Here is a 20,642-nt window from a genome sequence, read left to right as displayed (position 1 = left end):
CTTTTAGACCGCCCAAGCCCCGTATCTTATTCAACAGTATTTCCAAAGTTATAATAAACAATAATGGGGACAGAGGACAGCCCTGTCTTGTACCTTTTTCAATTTGAAAGGAGTCTGTCAGACTTCCATTGACAATGATCTGGGCTGTTTGCTGCTGATATATTGCACCAATTGACCGTAAAAAGCCATCTCCTATCTGCATTTTTTGCAATGTCTTCAGCAGGAATTGCCAATTAACTCGATCAAAGGCTTTCTCCGCATCCAAAAATATGAATGTGGCCGGGATTTGATTGTTCTTTCCCAGGTATTCTAAAGCATTAATAATTAATCTAACGTTGTTCTTCATCTGTCTGCCCTGTATAAAACCAGTTTGATCGGTATGTATCAATTGTTGAATTACCACCATTAGCCTATTTGCTAATATTTTAGTAAAAATTTTATAATCTACATTGAGTAATGAAATAGGTCTATAATTTTTTGGTTGGGTAAGGTCTTGGTCTTCTTTGGGTATCAACAATATGAACGCAGTCTTCCACGAAGGGGGCACTTTCCCTCCCGATTGAATTTTATTGAATAGTTCTCTGAGGGGTTCTACCATTTCTAACTGTAAATTTTTATAATAAACAGCTGTTAAACCATCTGTGCCTGGTGCTTTCCCTAACTTTAATTGTTTAATTGCCTGCAAAATTTCCCCAGAGGTTATAGGTTGATTCAGCTTATGCCTATGTTCTTCTCTAACTAGGGGAATTTTCTCTTTATCTAGGTATTTGTCTATATCTACGTCCTTAATTTTGTCCCCTTTATACAACTCTGTAAAAAATTCCCGAAATACCTTTTGAATCTCTTCCTGTTGAAACACTTCCTTCCCTCTGTAACACAATTTGGATACATTTCGAGCTTTCCTTTTTTTTCTAATCTGGTAAGCCAGCCACCTACCAGGTTTATTTGCATTGCAGAAAGTATTATGTTTAGCATATAATAAACTGGTGGCTACCTGGTCAGAGATCAGCATATCAAACTGAGATTTTAATATAGCAATTGTTTCCCTAATCTTTGTATCTCCTGGATTCAATGTTAATTCTGACTCTTTCCCTTTAATTTCCTCTTCCAATTCTTTTCGTTTTTGCCCTTGTTTGTGTCTATGTATTTTGTTTATATTCATTAATACTCCTCTCATATATGCTTTGCTTGCATCCCATACATATTCCATAGATGTACCCTTATTCATATTGAGAACAAAATATTCCGATAGCAATTTTTTACAATCATTAACATACTTTTCATATCTAAATAAGTTTTCATTCAACCTCCAGGACCTTCTTGCCTGGGCTACCCTTCCCAATTCCATCCAGACTGGATTATGATCTGAAAGAACTCTCGCCATAATCTTTGTCTTCTTCACCCTGCAAAGTAAATCATTTGTAATTAGTATAAAATCAATCCTTGAAAGAGATTGATGTCTGTTGGAAAAAAAGGTAAAGTCATATTCTTCTGCATGCCTCTCGCGCCAAGCGTCTCGCAATTCAAAGTCGTCCAGCATGTCAAAAAAGGGTTTGGGTAACTTAGCTCGGAATTTGGTGTTTGGGCGAGATGTCTTCTTATCTCTTTTGGTGTCGATCACGCCATTCCAGTCACCCATTAATATACAAGACTCAAAGTCCCACTGTACTAATTTAGCACGGAGATTTCTATAAAATCCATCTTGTTGTTGGTTAGGAGCATAAATTCCCAAAAGTAACGTCTTTTTCCCTTCTAAGATTAAATCTAATGCAATATATCTTCCAAAGGGATCTGCTTCAATTAGCTCAGCTTTGATGTCTTTTCTTAAGTATACTACTATGCCGTTTTTCTTTTCCATGGCTGAGGTCGCAAAATGTTGGCCTAGTTTGGGGTTAAACAAATATTTTTGATCGGTTGATTTGATATGAGTTTCTTGCAAACAAATTATGTCATTCTTAAACTGTTTGAGATAATGAAATATTTTCTTTCTTTTCTGTGGGGAGTTCAGTCCGTTAACATTCCATGTCAGAATCTTAGTTGTCATTTTTGGTTGCCTGAAGCTTTTTTAGAGCCTCCCGCAAGGCCTGTCTCACCTTTGGTTTGGCTCCTCCCACAGCTTCTGAGCTTGTTGCAGTAGCTCCTTGATCAGTGGCCAGCAATTGTTGAGATTGTTGCATGGTAGTTTGTTTATCCGTTTGTCTGGTGGTCATACGGTTGGATCTTTTTTCCTTGACTCCTTGCCCTTCCGGGAGAGGGAGATGATACATTTTATCTGATGGTTGTGTGGTTTGCTGTTTATCTTGTTCGTCTCGTGGTTTTTCACCATATCCCGAAGATTCAGGGTATCCCATCTTCAGAATCTTATGATAGAAATCACGAGCTTTCCATACAGAACTGAGACGATATCTTTGTTTGTCCATTGTAACTATAATACCGAATGGGGCATCCCATCTGTACTGTATCTGACGCTTTCTGAGCTCTTCCACCAGAAAAGCATAATCTCTTCTGGCTCTTAGCATCTGAGGTGGTATTTCTTTCAAAACAATCAGATCCTGTCCACCAATTTGAAGCTTAGTATTATAAGACTCTTGTAATATCATATTTCTAGATTCTCTTGTAACAAAGTATATTACCACATCTCGGGGAAGTTGCCTTTGTTTTGCCGCCCACGAGTTAACACGAAAAGTCTTGTCAATCTGCCAATCAAAATTGGATCCCGGTTTTCACACCAGGCGGTCAAAAGCTTCAGAAAACATTTGCTTTAAGTTCTCCTGCTTTTCTTCACGCAGCCCCCTCACTCTTAATGCAAGTTCCATCTGCTTATACTGTATCATAATAATTTGTTTTTCAGCATTATCAATTTTTTGTTCCACCACTTCAGTTTTGGATATCAGGTTAGTTTTAGCTTCATTGAGAGTTTCTAAATTATCTTCCATTCCAGAAATATATTCTGTTATCACATTTACAATTCCCATCATATATTTTTTTAAAATATATTTTATTCATTTTTCACATTCCATTTGCAATCACTTATATACAGGGTATTTACTATAAAAAAAGAAAAAAAGGAAATAAAGCGAACAAATAAAAAAGAAACACAACTCATCATTCACAACCCCACCTAACCCTTTCATCCTCCATACACCCCATCTACCCCCTCCAACTTTCCTTTCTCCCTCTAACACTCCCCTCCTACTTCCCTTTCCCCTCAAGCCTTCCTTCTCCCCTTACTCCCCACACACCCTCCTTACATTCCCCTTACTCCTTCCTTACTCCTCCCTCTTCTTTCCCTCTACCTCCCTCCTTGGTGTATGCCTTTATTCGAGTGTTGTTTAATCTGATAAAAGTAAAATAGACCAAGGAAAAAAAAATAAAAGAAAAAAAGAACCACCGTATATAAGTACATTCCTGTTCTTATTAAAACTATGTTAACACCCCCCCCACCCCCCCCCACAAATCCCCATCCCTAATCCTCCCGACTTCCCAGGGCCCACACCTGGCACTACCTTCTGTCTAAAATATCTTGTATACATATGGATTAAAAATAAAAGTAATATGTCAAAAGAAAGAAAAACAGAAAAAAAGAAAAAAGAAAAGAAAAGAGAAAAGAAAAAAAAAGAAAAAAAAGAAACCACTCTTTGTGTTGATCTCAGCCCCCCATCTTTATCTATGCTTAAATAGTATAAATCATTCTATCTATATTTTATTCTCGTCTCTTACTTCTTTGCTATTTACCCCAACCTTCTGTAGACTCTCCCGTTCCTCTTCCTAAACCTTATGATCCCTTCCGATACAATTTAAGCAACGTAGTTCATGCCACATATTCAAATATTACTTTACAAAAGAGTAATCAAACTTTCCCTTCTAATAAAATTTAAACAGCGTAAATGATCTTTCTTAACCTCCTTTTCAAACAATAATTCCCCTTCTTAGTGAGGTTTAAGCAGCGTAGATCAAGTATTACTTTACACAGAAATCAATTTCTATCTTAAGATAATTCCAACCAACTTTCTCTTCTAATAGGATTTAAATAACGTAGTTCATTCGACATACATTTTACCCTCATCCCTTACTTGTCTGATATTAACCACTATCAGATTTATGCTGACATTTGTTTAAAATCTAACTCAAAGTAATTTCCACCAACTTTCCCTTCTAATAAGAGTTAAATAGCATGGATCATTCCACATATTCAAATAATACTTTCAGCAAGAGTCAGTTAACCTTCTGTTTTAAAGTAGTCCCTTCTAACAAAGTTTAAACAACATAAATCATTCCGCATTCTTTTTACACCTATCTTAAGATAATCCCAACCGGCTTTCTCTTCTAATAAGCTTTAAACAACGTAAATCATTCCACATATATTTTACCCTCATCCCTTGCTTGTCTGATGTTTACCACTATCAAATTTATGCTGACATTAATTTAAGATCTAGCTCAAAGTAGTTTCACCCAACTTTCCCTTCTAATAAGAATTAGTCCGCTTTTTCTACCGGAGAGAGGTCTGAAAACCCCATTCAGTCCTCAACTTTGGCGAATATTTTGAAATGTCTAAATTCTCGATCTCCATTTTTCTGCTTCTTCGAGGGAGGGAAGGCTACCCCCTCCATCTTGCAGCCACGTGGCCTGCCACTTGCCTTCTCCTTCCGCTTGTCTCTCCTCTCTTCCAAGTGAGTCAGGAAGTCCCGCCTTCAAAGTCCTACAATAGAAATCTCGAGCCTCCGAAACAGAGTTAAGACGAAATCTTTGATTCTCAAATGTAACCGTGATGCCGGCAGGGGCCTCCCATCTGTATCGAATCTGTTGACTCCTAAGCTCTTTAGTTAAAAAGGTGTAATCCCTTCTTGCTTTCAACATCTGGAAAGGTATATCTTTGAAAACAATCAGGTCCTGGTCATCAACTCGGAGACTGTTATTATGAAACTTTTGCACAATCGCGTTTCTAGATTCTTTTGTAGAGAAATATATAATTATGTCCCTCGGGAGCTGTCGCTGTTCCGCTATCAATGAGTTCTGGCGATAGATTTTCCGAATCTGCCAATCAAAGTTAAGTCCCGGGCTTCCCACCGCATGGCTAAAGGCTTCAGCAAAGGTCTGTTTCAGGTTCTCTTGCTCCTTTTCACGGAATCCTCTGACTCTTATTGCAAATGCCTTCCTATTAAAATTTATCATCATAAGCTGTTCTTCAGTGTCTCTAATTTTTTGTTGTAAAATTTGAATATTGGTAGTCAAATTAAAATTAGCCTTCTCCAAGCTTTCCAATTTGTTCTCTATTTCAGCAGAATAATCTGACAGGGCAGACACGGCTGCGAACGTATTCGCCTTCATTTGATTAACTTTAGACTTTAAATCATCATACAGTTCCAATACAAATTCCTTAATTTCTTGTTTAAAATCATTAAACATTTTAAAGAGATATTCCTGTGTTAAAAATTCTCCAGTAGAAGGCATAGGAGACAAAGGCTGTGGTTCCAGTAAAAATTCTTTAAATTCTTTAGACACATTTGTAGCAAGGCGCTTCTTTGACCTGGGTGCCATAATAAATAAACAAATAAGCAGCGCTTTTGCTCCCCTCTGTTTCCAAAGAAGAAGGGTTTATTTTGTTAAGGAGCGGTCTGCAGGAAGGTAAAACCGGCAGTACATCCACTATCAATCACCCACGGAGAGAAATCGCCATTTTGAAGTCCGTTTAGACAAAGAAGTCTCTAAGACAAATGGTGCTGGTATTTAAGATAGTAATAAAAGCATAAATCTCACAGGAGTGGGACCCACCCGTATCAATTCTAGCTTGAGAAAAAGCTTTGTTTTGTCCTGGGGGGGGGCTAGCCTGTCTGGGGCTGCCAAAAAAAAAGGCAGCTGAGAAGAACTGGCTGGAGATAACAGCTCCGCTCCGGCTGGATCTAATCTCTATCCACAGCCAAAAAAAGAAAAAGGCTGTGGCTTACGAATAGACCCTAGCCTACAGAGCTACTCCCTGCCCCTTTCTTAGCCAAAAAGGGGTGCTATCTATGATCTTATTTAGATATACAGACCAGATCTCTGAGGAGCTCGGTGGAGCCCTCCTCGGCAACAGGCCACGCCCCCAGGAAGTCCCACAATTCCCATCATATTATCATTCATTTTAGTGACCCTAGTATCGAATTTGTCATATAGAACTTCCATCTCATTCCTTATTTCATCTTTGAACTCTCTAAGCATTTCTAGATTCTGTTCTCTGGATTCTCTAAACATTTCTAAGTTCTGTTCTCTGGATTCTTTGAACATTCCCAAGAAAAATTCTTTTGTTAGTACGTCTCCACTAGGGGGCATAGATGGTGGGGGCTGCAACTTTGTGCCAGGTATGGGAGACGTTTTCGGAGGTAATTTCACAGAGGTTGATTTGGATGCCATTATATTTTGGTTTTAATTATTTATTCTAAATTGCTAATCCACTGTGCTGTTTGGAGAAAATGAAATTCCTCCCCCCCCTTTTTTTTGCAAAGGGTTTTACGGAGGATTTCAAAAGAGAAAGTCCGTTTGGAATGTCTCTGTATCAACAACAAAGAGTCTTTGAAGGCTTTAAGAGCTTTAAGGGAGTAGATCTAATTAGATTATAAGAAGTTATTCTTTTGATTCTGTACCAGGAAGCCAGAGATAACAAGTGCAGAAGCTGTAAACGCCATTTTGAAGACAATTAAACAAAAGAGATTTTTATAACATTGAAGCTGGTATTTCAGATAGAGAAAAATTTTAAAGTTCACAAGTTTGGTCTTTGCTCGTATTGATTTTCAATAGTCTATTTTCTAAAGATTGTCCCAAGGGGGAGGGGTTCCTGTCTTGTGCTGTGAATAACAGCTAAGAAGTTCAGGTCGGTGTTGAATGACTCAGCTTTGGGTTGATCCTCCCCCTCCGTCCACAGCCCAAAAAGAAACAAACTGTGAACTTCAAAGAAGATTCTTACCAGCTGAGATTCCTCACTGCTTTTTTCTTGTCTGAAAAAAGAGTTATCTTCTTGATATTGAGTAGATAACGAGCCAGAACTCTGGGGGCAGCTCTATTGAGCTACCGACGGCGCCAGGCCCCTCCCCGGAAGTCCTACAGAGGAATTATTGAGTCTGTCATCTGCACCTCTATAACTGTCTGGTTTGGTTCTGCAACCCAGCAAGACAGACACAGACTTCAGAGGATAATCAGAACTGCAGAAAAAAACAATTACTGCCAACCTGCCTTCCATTGCGGATCTATACACTGCATGAGTCAAAAAGAGGGCCGTGAAAATATTTACAGACCCCTTGCAGCCTGGAAATAAATTGTATCAACTTTTACCCTAAAAATGACACTATAGAGCACTGCAAACCAAAACAGCTAGACACAAGAATGTTTTTTTCCCTGAACGCCATCACTCTGCTAAACAAATAATTCCTGATTGCTTATTTGTATCCTATGACTATCATTAAATGTTGTACCTTATGATTCTTGATGAATGTATATTGTCTTTTTATGTACACCGAGAGCATATGCATCAAAGACAAATTCCTTGTGTGTCCAATCACACTTGGCCAATAAAGAATTCTATTCTATTCTATTCTGTTCTATTCTATTAGAGCCCCTTGTAATGTCAGTTACGGCTTCACTTGAAGTAGGCCTTGGCAACAATTAGAGGAGAGAAAGGGATTATAAGAGAGTAAGTTGGCACACAAAAGGGAATATACTGGACTGTTTGTTAACTGTTTGTGGTTGCTAGAGCTGGCACCTTTCTTTCAATGTGTATTCCCCATTGTGCTTACTCTTGTAATTCTTCCTCTTCAATTAATGTTAAATACAAAGACTAGTTCCCTTCTTGGTAATTATGCCAGAGTGAGGTGAGCATTGAAAAGGGCAGGGGAGTGGGGAAAAGGGAAACCTGAAGTTAAAGGTTAGAAGCAAATAAAACGGTGAAGGTGTGGAACTGAACAAGTCTTTGCAGTTTCAAGCCAGAAAGCACAATCTTGGTTATGTAGTTTCTCACTTCGTGACCACTTCCCTTAGTGACGAAACTGGTAGTCCCTATTCTGGTCACTAAAAAAAGGACTCCCTGTAATGTGCCATCTCCAGGTCGTGGAAGAGCAAAAGATAGCAAGTGCGTTCTTGTGACGAGCAAAAAAGAACAGGAAGAGAAGGAGAGATACAATTTACAAAAGGAAGAAATGATGAACAAAGCTATCAAAGAGGTACAGAGCTGGGATGAAAATATGTTTGCAAACAAGGTGAGCAATTTTTTTAATGTGGGCTTCCTTAATGTCTCATTCAGCCAAAGGGAAAAATTCTGTACTTTAAAAGGAGCCAATTCAAAGTCTGTTCAAATGCAGAATGGCTGAACCTGCCATTTTCTAACATTGCTTACAAGGTTTGGTTGTCATTAATTTATTTTCAGGATTGGGGGGGGGGGGGGAGGTTGATTCATGACAACATTCTTGGGCTCTTGAGAGTAGTTGGTGCCTTGTGACCTGCATTCCATCTTTCTCGCTCTACCCCAGATAAATGAGTTGCAAAAGACGCAAATAAAAATGCTAGATTCCAAGAAAAAAACGACAGAACCAAAACCCTGGAAAAGCAATCAAGTCCTTTTGTGTGGCAGATGCAAGAAGAAGGCCTGCAGTACGGAGGACCTCCGGGTGATTGAGGTAACCTGCTTTTGCTGCCTTCACTTCACAGTGCCTTTTTTGGCGGGATAAGTGTTGGAGGGTAACAGATCAGTTACGTTCCCGTTCAGTTCTGAATGAGGCCTGATTCAGTCCAAATCTGTGATTTGCATTTCAAGATTTGAATCAAGAAAAGCTTTGTCCATAGACATGAATCAGGGAAAATATATGCCTGCATCTGCTTAATTTTTTGAGAGAAAATGAATGCCACAATGATAGAGGCTTTAGAGAAGTTTCTTAAAATATTTCTCTGGACCCCTTCCAGCTTTTAAAAATTATGGGGGACCCCCCAGCCTCCTTTTTGTTTGTTTGGGTTATATTTATTGCAATTAATCATATTGAAAATTAAAATCGACCCATTTGCTGCCACTTTCGTTTCCCACAATTATTTGATGGGATTTGATATTACATTATTTTTCAAAATTATTTGATGGGATTTTGATATTACATTATTTTTCACAATTATTTGATGGGATTTTGATATATTATTTTTCAACAATCTGGCAAATAATTTTGGTTTTCCAGATTCCTGAGAATCAGACCATTCTTTAAAAAATGCAGCTTCAGAGGATATTCTTGCAAAGTTTCAGCTAGAAAGTGTTATGATTTTCATTGCTATATATACAGTATTTTTAATTGTTTCTCTGCACTTTATAATAAAGATGTCAGGACTAGGGTGCAGGAAACACAGCAAATAAAAGATATCTGTTTGATTTTTAAACTTCAAATCTACCCAAGGATTAACTTTTTAAAAATGGTTATTAAATCAAACCTTTCAATTGAATAAATGATTTAAAGCTTTGCACAGCTGAGTACACAGCATCATGAGTTTGGTTATATTTACACTTAAAAGGAGTAAAGAAAATAAATATTAGCATTGACTTGTCAAATTGTAAGGGTAAATCTTAGCCTTTTGTATTTCTGGTCATTGTAAGAACATTCAATGAGAGGCCCAGCCTTTGGGTTACTCATATAGGTGGAGGTTCACCCTTTGGTAAATGGAGGTCTGACATTCTAATCCAGTGAAGGTTAACCTTTTTGATGTCGAGTGCTGAAACGTGCACGCAAATGCGCACACACATGCCCTAATCCTGAAAATGCAATGCGATCACCCCGTGCATGCGCACACGGTCCCTGTGCATGTCTTGCAATCTCCAGTCTCCCCCCCCCCCAGCATGACCTACCTTCTCCTCCATCCCTGCCTCCCGTGCCTTCCCCGATCTCTGCAGTTTCTTCCCCCAATGTGTCCTAGCTTTTTCCTCCATCCCTGCAAAGGCACCTGCGGAGATCGGGGAAGGTACAGGCAGTAGAAATGCAGGAGAAAGCTAGGGCGCACTGGGGGGGGGGGCAGAAACTGTGGAGATTGGAGAAGGCCCCATCCCCGTGCATGTGTTGAAGAGACCTGAAGACCAACTGGCCAGTGGGAGGTGCCCGCACATGTGCGGTGGAGCTGGGCTGGGGCGAGTGCTCGCATAGAGGGCTCTGCATGCCACTTGTGGCATGTATGTCATAGGTTTGCCATCACGGTTCTAGTCCCTTTGAAGTGATCAGATTGATGACAAGATCAAGGGTAATTGTCCCTATGTTAAATGCATATAGGTGAATTTTTCAATTGGATTGTGAATGCACAAGAGAGTTCAAAATATATCTCCCCCTCCACAACATTTTAAATGTTTCACACATTCATTCCACTTATTGTGGCTTTCGTGGTATGGGCTCATGATGGCGAACCTATGGCACGTGTGCCACAGGTAGCACGTGGAGCCATTTGTTAGGGCACGTGAGACATTGCCCTGTCAGCTCCAGCGTGCATGTGCTTGCTGGCCCCCTGACATCAGCCTTCTTTTCAGGTGGTTTTTCACGCTCTGGAGGCTTCCTCCGGAGCGCGAAACACCACCCCTATGAGCAAAATGGAAGTCACCATTCCTGACCCTCCGGGTTCCCTGTAGGGCCAGTTTTTGCCTTCCAGAGAAGGTGAGGGGGGGCGGTTTTCGCCCTCCCAGACTCCTCTGGAGCTGGGGAGGGCAAATTATTATGGGTGTGGCACACCTGCGCACAACTCCCTTGCGCTTCCCCCACTTTTGGCATGGGAGCCAAAAAAGGTTAGCCATCACTGGTATAGGCAATAAACAGGAAGGGTCATCAAAGGCTTGATTTTTAAGGTCTCAAAAACCATGTAATATCCACGCAAGCTCATAATCCAACAAATCCCACAATCCCCAAAGACCAGAAACAATAGCACTTGAGGATATGATCCAACTGAGATAAATTGCATTGCAGATCTCTGGAAAATGTCTCATGCTATTTCAGTGAGCAGGACTACAAGCTACCGTATTTTTCAGAGTATAAGACACACCCTTTTTCTCCAAAAAAGAGAGTGAAAATCTACGTGCATCTTATACACTGAATACATCATTTTTGGCCTCCCAAAACCCCACCCCCGCACATCCCATTTTTTGCAAAAATGGATGCGCAAAGGGTTTGGGAAGTCTGAAGAGTGCTCCTGGGGGCTGGGGAGGGCAAAAATGAGTGAAAAACTAGTGAAAAGGGGGCCGTTTTTCACAAAAAAATGGTGTTTTTGCCCTCCGCAGCCCCCAGGAGCACTCTACAGGCCTCCCAAACTCTCTGCACACCCCATTATTGTGAAAAACAGGCCCATTTTTCACCTCCCAAAACCCCCATGTGTCGTTTTTTCCTTGCCTGGCCCCCAGGAGCACTTTGCAGGCCTCCCAAACTGTCTGCATGCTCCGTTTTCACCAAAGGTGGGGCATGCAGAGGGTTTGGGAGGCCTGCAGAGTGCTCCTGGGGGCCAGGGAAGGCAAAACATTTTTTTAAATTTACCTCTTCAAAATCGTGGTGCGTCTTATACTCCGGTGCGTCTTATAGTCTGAAAAATACGGTATATGGGCTAAGGAGGAACTTAAAAAAAAAAACCTTGTCTTTATTTTTTTTTTAAAGTGAACTAAATGAGCTCAAAGGAGTCATGCACAGATTTTTTTTTCTGTGTCGATTTCACGTAAAGATACATTGCTGAATTCGTACTACAAGGTGAAGTTTGGAATTTATCCAGTCCAAAATGAAACCTGAGCTAGCTGTGTCCATCATGAAAAAGCTCTTCTTGACATTCATTTGAGAGAAACTTGGCTTTGCCATATCAGAATTAAATGTTGGAAGCGGAACTGTAGAGGATAAATGGAGCTCCTTTGACTGCTACGGTTGAGGAAATTGACAACTGAATATGCACTTAATTTACCAAGAGGTTATTATCTAAGTTGACCTGAAAGCATGCAGCCTTAAATTTCTGACTAATCCATTTATAAAGTGATATAGATAATGCTACATTCTGTGCTGTGTTCATTCTAGGAATCGCACCACACCGTTTTAGGTGAGAAATTTAAAGCACAGTATACCACAGGACCTCATAAGGCGGCAGGAAACTGCGGGGATTTTTATAAAAAAGGCAAGGTGTATTGCCTCAACTGCCATCATGATTGGGGAATCATTGTGAAGTACAAGACCTTTGCGGACATGCCCATCATTAAAATCGGGAGCTTTTCCGTGCAGGATGTTGTTAGCAACCAGCAATTTCATTTCCGAAAATGGAAGGATGTTGATTTTGCAATGAAAGAATTTGATGTTGAAGAAATGCCTTAGAAAGTACGGTCTGTTCAAACTTCTGTTTATAATCTTGCATGACCTAGTTACATTCTATTTTAAAGTCAAATTGGTAACTAGAGTAATATTAACTTAGCCGCCCGGAGTCCTTCGGGAGTGGGCGGCATACAAGACAAGACAAATAAACTAAACTTTCCACTTATTCCAGTGTAAATTCAAACTCCAAGGTAGCTGTGATATCTCTGATTCTTAGTATGCTTCCATTAATCAGTGCTTCTTCAAAAAAAGCTGATCTGTTTCCATTGCTCTTTTGGTTATGCAATTTAATAATAAATGTATAGATTTAAAACTTTAAATGGTCCTTGTCCCTGTTGCAACATTTTATTGCTCAGAATTCCAAAGCATGTTCCTTTCTGATAAAGCAAAGGAGAATTTATTCTTTATCTTGAACCTCTGTTTCAGAATTCATACCCACAAAAGATTCTATTGATTTTTGAAAACAGGTTTGTTACAAAAGGCTTCAATCCTGTGGTCCCATGAATGAAGGCACATACGAACGAATGCACATATGCCGAAGAATAAAGAGCCAAGCCATTTAATCGTTCTAGCAATATTAAAATTTCAAGGACGGATTTTGATAAGCGCTTTTAATGCAATAATAAAGGGTTAGTAACTTCTGAGGCAGGCAGGAAAAGAAACTGGTACTGTTAATTGCTGTATAAAATGTTGAAAAAGGATCTAGCCTCCATATACATGGATGATAAAAGTTTCTGTCCCACCTACAAGTACAAAATAGAGGGATGAAATACAGTACTGTAGAAGGGATGAGTTCAAATATACACATAAATTAGGCTAGGGGCCAAAAGGTTAGGGTTGACAGTGTAGAAACACACCCTTTACAAGCCTCTCCCTTCAATTCTGCTGGAACCACATCCCCCAGGAGCCCCCGTCAGCCCTGAAAGACTGGACGTTGTAGTCCTAATATGCTTGGAAGGCACTATGCTGGGGAACACTGCCCATAATTCCCTTGTTACTGTATATTTTGTTTTTCATAATTACAGCATTTATAATTAATGAGCCTTTGTCCTCAGAATAAGGTGGGTTTCTGGATATGAGCAGTGCTTCATTTGGGGGGGTTAAGATGCCATTTTGCGAATCATATAGTTCAAGATGCCGCCATTGCGAAAATAGGTGAGCTCCACGTCTGTGTCAAACCTCATGATGGCTTGAAAAGTTTTTCCTGTGTCCAACTGGGGAGAGACCATAGAGAACAAGGAGGAGTAAGGAAAGGTACAATGGTATAAGAAGTTCAAACAGGGACTTTTTAAAAAGAAATTATGCTAAAGCTCCAAAGAAATAAGATCTCCTTGGAAATAACATTACATCACCACACATACTTTTGGTTGTCCTCTTTGCAAGAAAATCTCTCCTAACATCTTAAATGAGCAATCCGAGGGATGGGGCGTATGGGAAACCATGTTCAAATGTGCACACACACTATTTCAACAACTGTCGGGCTCGGGGCTGTGCACATTACTTATTCCTGCAACACCCATTATTAAAATACTCATCTCATGCAGACCATCCCATTCAACACAGTGCTAAAAGGTTGCTTTTTCACTGAATTAAAAACTGAACAGGGCTTCAGCAGCTTTGGAGAATAGACTGCTCTTCTCCTTTGTGGCAGCCTTTTAAATATTGAAACACTGCTATCATATCTCCGCTTTTCACTAGACTAGACATACCCAATTCCTGCAACTGTTCTTCATATGTTTTAGCCTCCAGTCCCCTAATCATCTTTGTTGCCCTTCTCTGCACTCTTTGAATTCAGTCCTTCAATAGAAACAAGCTTCCATGCGTGGGAATCCTGATTTCTCAAATAGCACTTAAGACTTATATAGCCCTTTACAGCCCTCTCTAAGCAATTTACAGAGTCAGCATATTTCCCCCAACAATTGGATCCTCAGTTTACTGACTTTGGAAGGATGAAAGGACGAGTCAACCTTAAGCAGGTCGAGATTGAACTCATGGCAGCAAGCAATGAGTTAGCCTGCAATGCTGCATTCTAAGCACTGCGCCACCATGGCTCTTTTATAAAAGCTGCAAAGCAACAAGCCAACTTTCCCTCAAAAGGGTAATATTACTTTATAAGGGAATGTGACTTAAAAACCCCTAGATTATTTCTATACCCAAAGACTACTAATATTTTCAAGCCATCGCTCCTTGAAATCCTGCAAGAGCACCAAATCATAAAATATTTGAGTGGTTCAAAGTTAATTCAAGGGCTTGTTCAAGCACCAAATTTTGTTCCTTAAACCTGACACACAGCCACCCCACACAACAGCACATCCTTCATGCACGCACACACAGAAGCACACACCAATACACAGAACAATGCTAGATTAAAATAATGCAACCCCTGGAAAACGCTTACTTTGATCTGGATATTCATTCCAGGTGTCAGGTCCTCTGGAATAATGATTGTGTAACGTTCCCGCCCTGTCAGTCCTAGACTCTCTGCATCCTGGCCAGGGAGATACTGTAGAGGGATGACTCCCATGCCCACCAGATTACTGCGGTGAATCCTCTCATAGCTCTCTGCAAGGACTGCTTTGATACCCTGAGGAACATACAAGGGCATTAATAGTCAATTTTTTTAAAAAAAAAAAAGGTTGTAGAAAAGAAGTGGCTAATTATTTTCCGGGCAACTATGCAGAGAAAAGGCCTCAGGTCCATTCTTAAGGCTGATTCCATCATAAATAGGAATTCTATGAGTATTTTCAAACATGGGTCTTATCCTATAAACGGTTGGATAATAGAGGTTGAAACTAGGATTGTGTAAATCACAATAATGAAACAGAATATTTCCATCTGGAACTTTAATCTAGAATTTATGGAAGTTAAATTCATCCAAAATAAAATATAATGTCATTGGGCTCTGAACATACAGAGTTGGGAGAAACAAATGCATTCATATCCTTGAATGTCCTGTTGCTAAACCCCAGTGTTTAATTTTGGCATTATGGCCTCTTCAGTCATAATGTCTAACTAGGATTAAATATGGACTACATTTCATTACAAACAGTATATCCATTCAGAATTTAAAATACTTGACCTTGAGGGTCAAGTGGGCTTGGTGACAGCATCTATGCAAAGGATTTAAAATTGGAATTGAACTACTGACCCAGGAGTCAACAGTATGACAAGGTTGGTAAAATGCAAATCCACTTTATTGGTCAGAAGCCATTTGGAGTGTGAGGACCAAATCTGGCCACTACTTTTTCAGAAGAATTCAATCAAAGAGTAAGAGGGGCAAAGAAATGCAATGAGAATGATTAGAGATGTTGATTAGTTTTGAGAAAAAATAATGAGGGGGAGGATATGACAGCACTTTTTAAACTGCTAAATTGTGACACGAAAGTCAAGATCTGTTCTCCACACCCCCATAGAACACAAGTAGTCCTCCACTTATGACCACAATTGAGCCCCAAATTTTTGTTGCTCAGTGAGATAATTTTGTTCAGTGAATTTTGCCCCATTTTATAACCTTTCTTGCCACAGTTGGTAAGTGAATCAATGAGGTTTTTAAGTTAGTAGCAACACTGTTAAGTGAATTCCCCACTGACTTTGCTTGTCAGGTCACAAAAGGTGATCCACTTGACCCCAGGAGACTGTGACCGTTATATTTATGAATGTAAAATATGAGTCAGTGGCCAAGCATCTGGGTGAAAAAAAGGTCATAAGTCAGGTTTTTCAGTGCCATTGTAATTTCAGTCACTAAATGAACCATTGTAAGTTGAGACTACCACGTAAAATAATGTTATAATAATGTATATATCTGAAAAAAAATTCCTAGGAGAAAGAGGTGTTTGACACAGAGAATGAATAGATAACAAAAAATGGAGAGCAAGAGGTGGACTCCATTGGTTCATCCAAACCTATGATGCCATGAAGCCCACTCTTACTAGAATAGCCTACTTACCAGCAGGAAAGGCCCCTTGGCAGCCCAGTCCCGGGAACTTCCTGAGCCATATTCCTTACCAGCCAATATGATAAGTGGGTGGCTGGCTTGTAGGTATCTCTCAGAAGCATCAAATACGTCCAGCTAGAGGCACAGAATGCAATTGAAGCTCAAATAGTGAATTAATGTCTCCAGTTAGAGATTTCTACCTTCTTTGCCTGTTGTAGATTAACTCACTAACTATTGTAGTGTAACACATTTTACACTAAGACATGACTATAAAAAAACAATGAACTATGAAAGTACAATTGGCCCTTCCCTGTAACTCATTCATTTGTCAAATGAAATTAAGGATCCCTGCATCTCTACAGTGAATGCTGTAGAGATAAAAGTGGCATTTTCCCCCTTTCTGTCTTACACATTACTCACAAAGTGTCTTTTGGTGCTCTCTGAGCTTGGTTGTTTTCTTACAGACATTTCATTACCCAAAGTAGGTAACATCATCAGTGCTACTAAAGAGTGGAGTTTGCTCTCAGTTTTTGTTGCTGAACCTTTTGGGTCCCCATTTATGCCCCTGCCGATCATCCTGCATCTCCATCCTGTCAGAGAGAGAGGGCAATGGACAAAGAGGACATGGTCGGGTAGTGTCCTTCCCCCTCCAGCTGTTGTTAATATACTGTTTTTCTCAGACTTTTGGACTTTTGGACCTGGTGCCCCTTGTGGGAGAGGATCGGGACATTAACTTCCTCTTCCATATCAGGACAATTCTGAGCAAATTCCATTTGGTACTACTACGCAGTTTTTAAATTTTTAAATCTGTATGGTGAGTGCTCTGGTATGATTGTGGTTGATTGAATGTACCCACTTTTATTAATCATATTGTTGTTATTTTGTTTTAAATCGTTTGTGGGGATCATCTGATAGTATGGTTGTGTATGTTTGAGAAGGCTGGGACCGGGTACCTCCTGCACTGAGTGCTCTGCAGAAGTGTTAGGGAGGCCTAGGCCTAATCCCATCCTTAGGATGTCTGATTCGAAGGGCCTGCCGGGGAACCCGGTGGCTATGGGGGAGGGTGAAGGGACCATGGACACGGGAGTGGGCCGGAACATTACGGTCATAACAGGGAGGGGCAGATATGGCGGGGACTTTAGAGCTAGCCATTACCGGGGAAGGAGGGTTCGCTATGTCATAGAGATCCCCCTACCAGCCCTATGAGTTCCACTCCAAGGCCAGATGGCGTGAGTAGTCAGGGCCCTGGTCTCAGGCTGCTGTTGCTAAATGCCAGGTCTGTGGTTCACAAGGCTCCCCTCATCCGGGACCTAATTTTAGACGAGAGGGCAGACCTGGCATGTATTACTGAAACCTGGCTGGGCCTGGAGGGATGAGTCCCCCTCACTGAGATGTGCCCAGAGGGTTTTCAGGTGCTTCATCAGCCGCGACCCCAGGGAAGGGGTGGGGGAGTGGCCATTGTTATCCGAGGGTCTCTAGTTCCTCGTAGGATCCCTGCTCCGGAGCGTGTCGGGTGTGAGTCCTTACTGGTGAAATTGGACCTTGAGGGTCAAGTGGGCTTGTTGTTAACATACCTGCCTCCCAACAGCGTTACAACAGCTCTCTCCTCGCTCCTCGAGTCAGTAGCCGAGCTGGCAGTTGAGTTCCCCAGGCTTATGGTGCTGGGGGATTTCAATTTGCCTTCGCTCGGTGAGCACTCCGATGGAGTGCAGGAGTTCATAGCTTCCATGACAGCCATGGGCTTGACCCAAGTAATTTGGGGCCCGACTCACTCAGCAGGTCACATGCTCGACCTTGTATTTCTCTCGGAGCAGTGGAGTTGTGATCTTGGTTTGAGGGGTATTGAGATCTTGCCCCTGTCATGGTCGGACCACTTCCTACTGAGGCTTGACTTTTGGAGGCCAATCCCCCACTGTAGGGAGGAGGAACCGATTAGGTGGTTCCACCCCAGGCACCTTATGGACCCTCCGGGTTTTCAGACAGCGCTTGGTGTCGTACCTGATACTCTCGTCCACAGTCCGGTGGAGGCCTTGGTCGCTGCTTGGAACTCAGCGGCGGCGGGGGCCCTTAACCGGATTGCGCCTTTACGGCCTCTCTGAGGTAGCGGATCCAGGAGGGCTCCTTGGTTCACTGAAGAACTCTGGGAGATGAAACGCCAAAAGAGGTGCCTAGAGCGCCGCTGGAGGGCCAGTATATCCGAGTCAGACCGAGCACTGATGAGCGCCTGCATCAGAGCCTATCTCCTGGCAATTCGGACATCAAAAAGCGCATATTTTGCCGCTCTGATTGCATCCGCTGAGTTGCGCCCAGCCACCTTGTTCAGAATAACCCACTCCCTCTTGAAAAAACCACACAACTACCAGACAAGATGTACCATCTCCCCTCCCTGGAAGGGCAAGGTGTTATGGAACAAAAACCTAGCCGTATGACTACCAGACGAATGGAAAAACAAGCTAAAAGGCAACAACCTCAACAATTATCGGCCATCGATCAAGAGTTACAGCAACAAGCTCAGAAGCCGTGGGAGGAGCTAGGCCAAAGGTTAAACAGGCCATGCAGGAGGCTCTTAAAAAGCTTCAGGTAACCAAAGATGACAACTAAGATTCTAACATGGAATGTCAATGGACTGAATTCTCCACAGAAGAGAAAGAAAATATTTCACTATCTTAAACAGTTTAAGAATGATATAATTTGTTTGCAAGAAACTCATATCAAATCAACTGATCAAAAATATTTGTTTAATCCAAAACTTGGTCAACATTTTGTAACTTCTGCTATGGAAAAGAAAAATGGTATAGTCGTATACTTAGGAAAAGACATCAAAGCTGAATTAATTGAAGCAGATCCCTTTGGAAGATATATCACGTTAGATCTAATCTTAGAAGGGAAAAAGACATTACTTTGGGGAATTTATGCTCCTAATCAACAGCAAGACGGATTCTATAGAAATCTTCATGCTAAATTAGTACAGTGGGATTATAGGTCTTGTATACTATTGGGTGACTGGAACGGTGTGATAGACACTAAAAGAGATAAGAAGACCTCTCACCCAAATACTAAAATGTGAGCTAAGCTACCCAAACCTTTTTTTGACATGATGGACGACTTTGAATTGAGAGATATTTGGCGAGAAAGAAACGCAGAGGAACATGATTTCACTTTCTTTTCTGATAGACATCAATCCCTTTCAAGGATTGATTTTATACTAATCACTAATGATTTGCTTTCTAGGGTGAAGAAGACAAAGATTGCGGCTAGGGTCCTTTCGGATCATAACCCAGTTTGGATGGAATTGGGCAGGGCAGTGCAGGCAAGAAGGTCTTGGAGACTGAATGAAAACTTATTCAGATATGAAAAGTATATTAAAGATTGTAAAAAATTGTTATCTGAATACTTTGTTTTGAATATGAATAAGGGTACACCTATGGAATTCGTATGGGATGCAAGCAAAGCATATATGAGAGGAGTGCTGATGAATATAAATAAAACACATAGACATAAACAAGGGCTAAAACGAACAGAATTGGAAGAGGAAATTAAGAGGAAAGAGTTGGAGTTAACAATGAATCCAGGCGATACAAAGGTTAAGGAAACAATTACCATATTAAAATCTCAATTTGACATGTTGATCTCTGACCAGGTAGCCACTAGTTTATTATAAGCAAAACACAATACTTTTTGTAACGCAAACAAACCTGGCAGATGGTTAGCTTATCAGATTAGGAAAAAAAAGGAAAACTCGAAATATATCTAAACTGATTTATAGAGGGAAGGAGGTGTTTCAACAGGAGGAGATTCAAAAGGCATTTCAGGAATTTTTTACAGAATTGTATAAAGGGGATAAAATTAATGGTTTAGATATAGACAAATACTTAGATAAAGAGAAAATACCCGCGGTTAGAGAAGAGCACAGGCAAAAATTGAACCAACCAATAACCTCGGGGGAAATTTTGCAGGTAATTAAGCAACTAAAGTTAGGGAAAGCACCAGGTACAGATGGTTTGACAGCGGTTTACTATAAAAATTTACAGTTAGAAATGGTAGAACCTCTTAGAGAATTATTTAATAAGATTCAAACAGAAGGTAAAACAAAAATATTAGCTATAAATATGAATACTAAACAAAAGGAAGAACTAGGAGGGATGCTAGGATGTGAGGTAGTCAAAAAAGTCAAATATCTTGGAGTTAGTATTTTAACCTCAAATGGGAAACTACATAAGCATAATTATGAACCACTTTGGCATAGTATACAGACAGAGATGAAAAAATGGGAGAAATTGCACTTATCTTTGTTGGGTAGAATAGCAGCAGTGAAAATGAACATCTTACCAAAATTTTTATTTCTCTTCCAAATGTTACCCATACTAAAAAAAGATGCGAATCTTTTAGAATGGCAG

At 40.5% G+C, this 20,642-nt stretch overlaps 2 protein-coding genes across 3 annotated transcripts in view; one reads left to right on the top strand and one right to left on the bottom strand.

Moving 5' to 3' along the window:
• RIGI (RNA sensor RIG-I) overlaps nt 1-12,631 on the top strand; it is a 44,560-nt gene extending 31,929 nt beyond the window's left edge. For both annotated transcript variants that reach the window (XM_087716143.1, XM_087716142.1), the window contains 3 exons: nt 8,074-8,225; nt 8,496-8,642; nt 12,024-12,631. In XM_087716143.1, coding sequence (XP_087572269.1) covers nt 8,074-8,225; nt 8,496-8,642; nt 12,024-12,314 — 590 coding nt within the window. In that variant the 3' untranslated portion in view covers nt 12,315-12,631. The remainder of the gene's footprint in view (nt 1-8,073; nt 8,226-8,495; nt 8,643-12,023) is intronic.
• Nucleotides 12,632-12,854: 223 nt separating this feature from the next.
• ACO1 (aconitase 1) overlaps nt 12,855-20,642 on the bottom strand; it is a 70,039-nt gene continuing 62,251 nt past the window's right edge. Inside the window, exons 19-21 of the mRNA XM_087716144.1 lie at nt 16,258-16,380; nt 14,710-14,895; nt 12,855-13,525 (exon numbers count right to left, since the gene is read on the bottom strand). Coding sequence (XP_087572270.1) covers nt 13,412-13,525; nt 14,710-14,895; nt 16,258-16,380 — 423 coding nt within the window. The 3' untranslated portion in view covers nt 12,855-13,411. The remainder of the gene's footprint in view (nt 13,526-14,709; nt 14,896-16,257; nt 16,381-20,642) is intronic.

This window comes from Thamnophis sirtalis, unplaced genomic scaffold, assembly GCF_051295495.1.
Source record: "Thamnophis sirtalis isolate CommonGarterSnake01/CBP01778 unplaced genomic scaffold, rThaSir2_p1.2 scaffold_5, whole genome shotgun sequence".
NCBI lineage: Eukaryota > Metazoa > Chordata > Lepidosauria > Squamata > Natricidae > Thamnophis > Thamnophis sirtalis.
The sequence above is the reverse complement of the archived record's forward strand: the minus strand, read 5'-3'. Positions and strand labels throughout refer to the sequence as shown.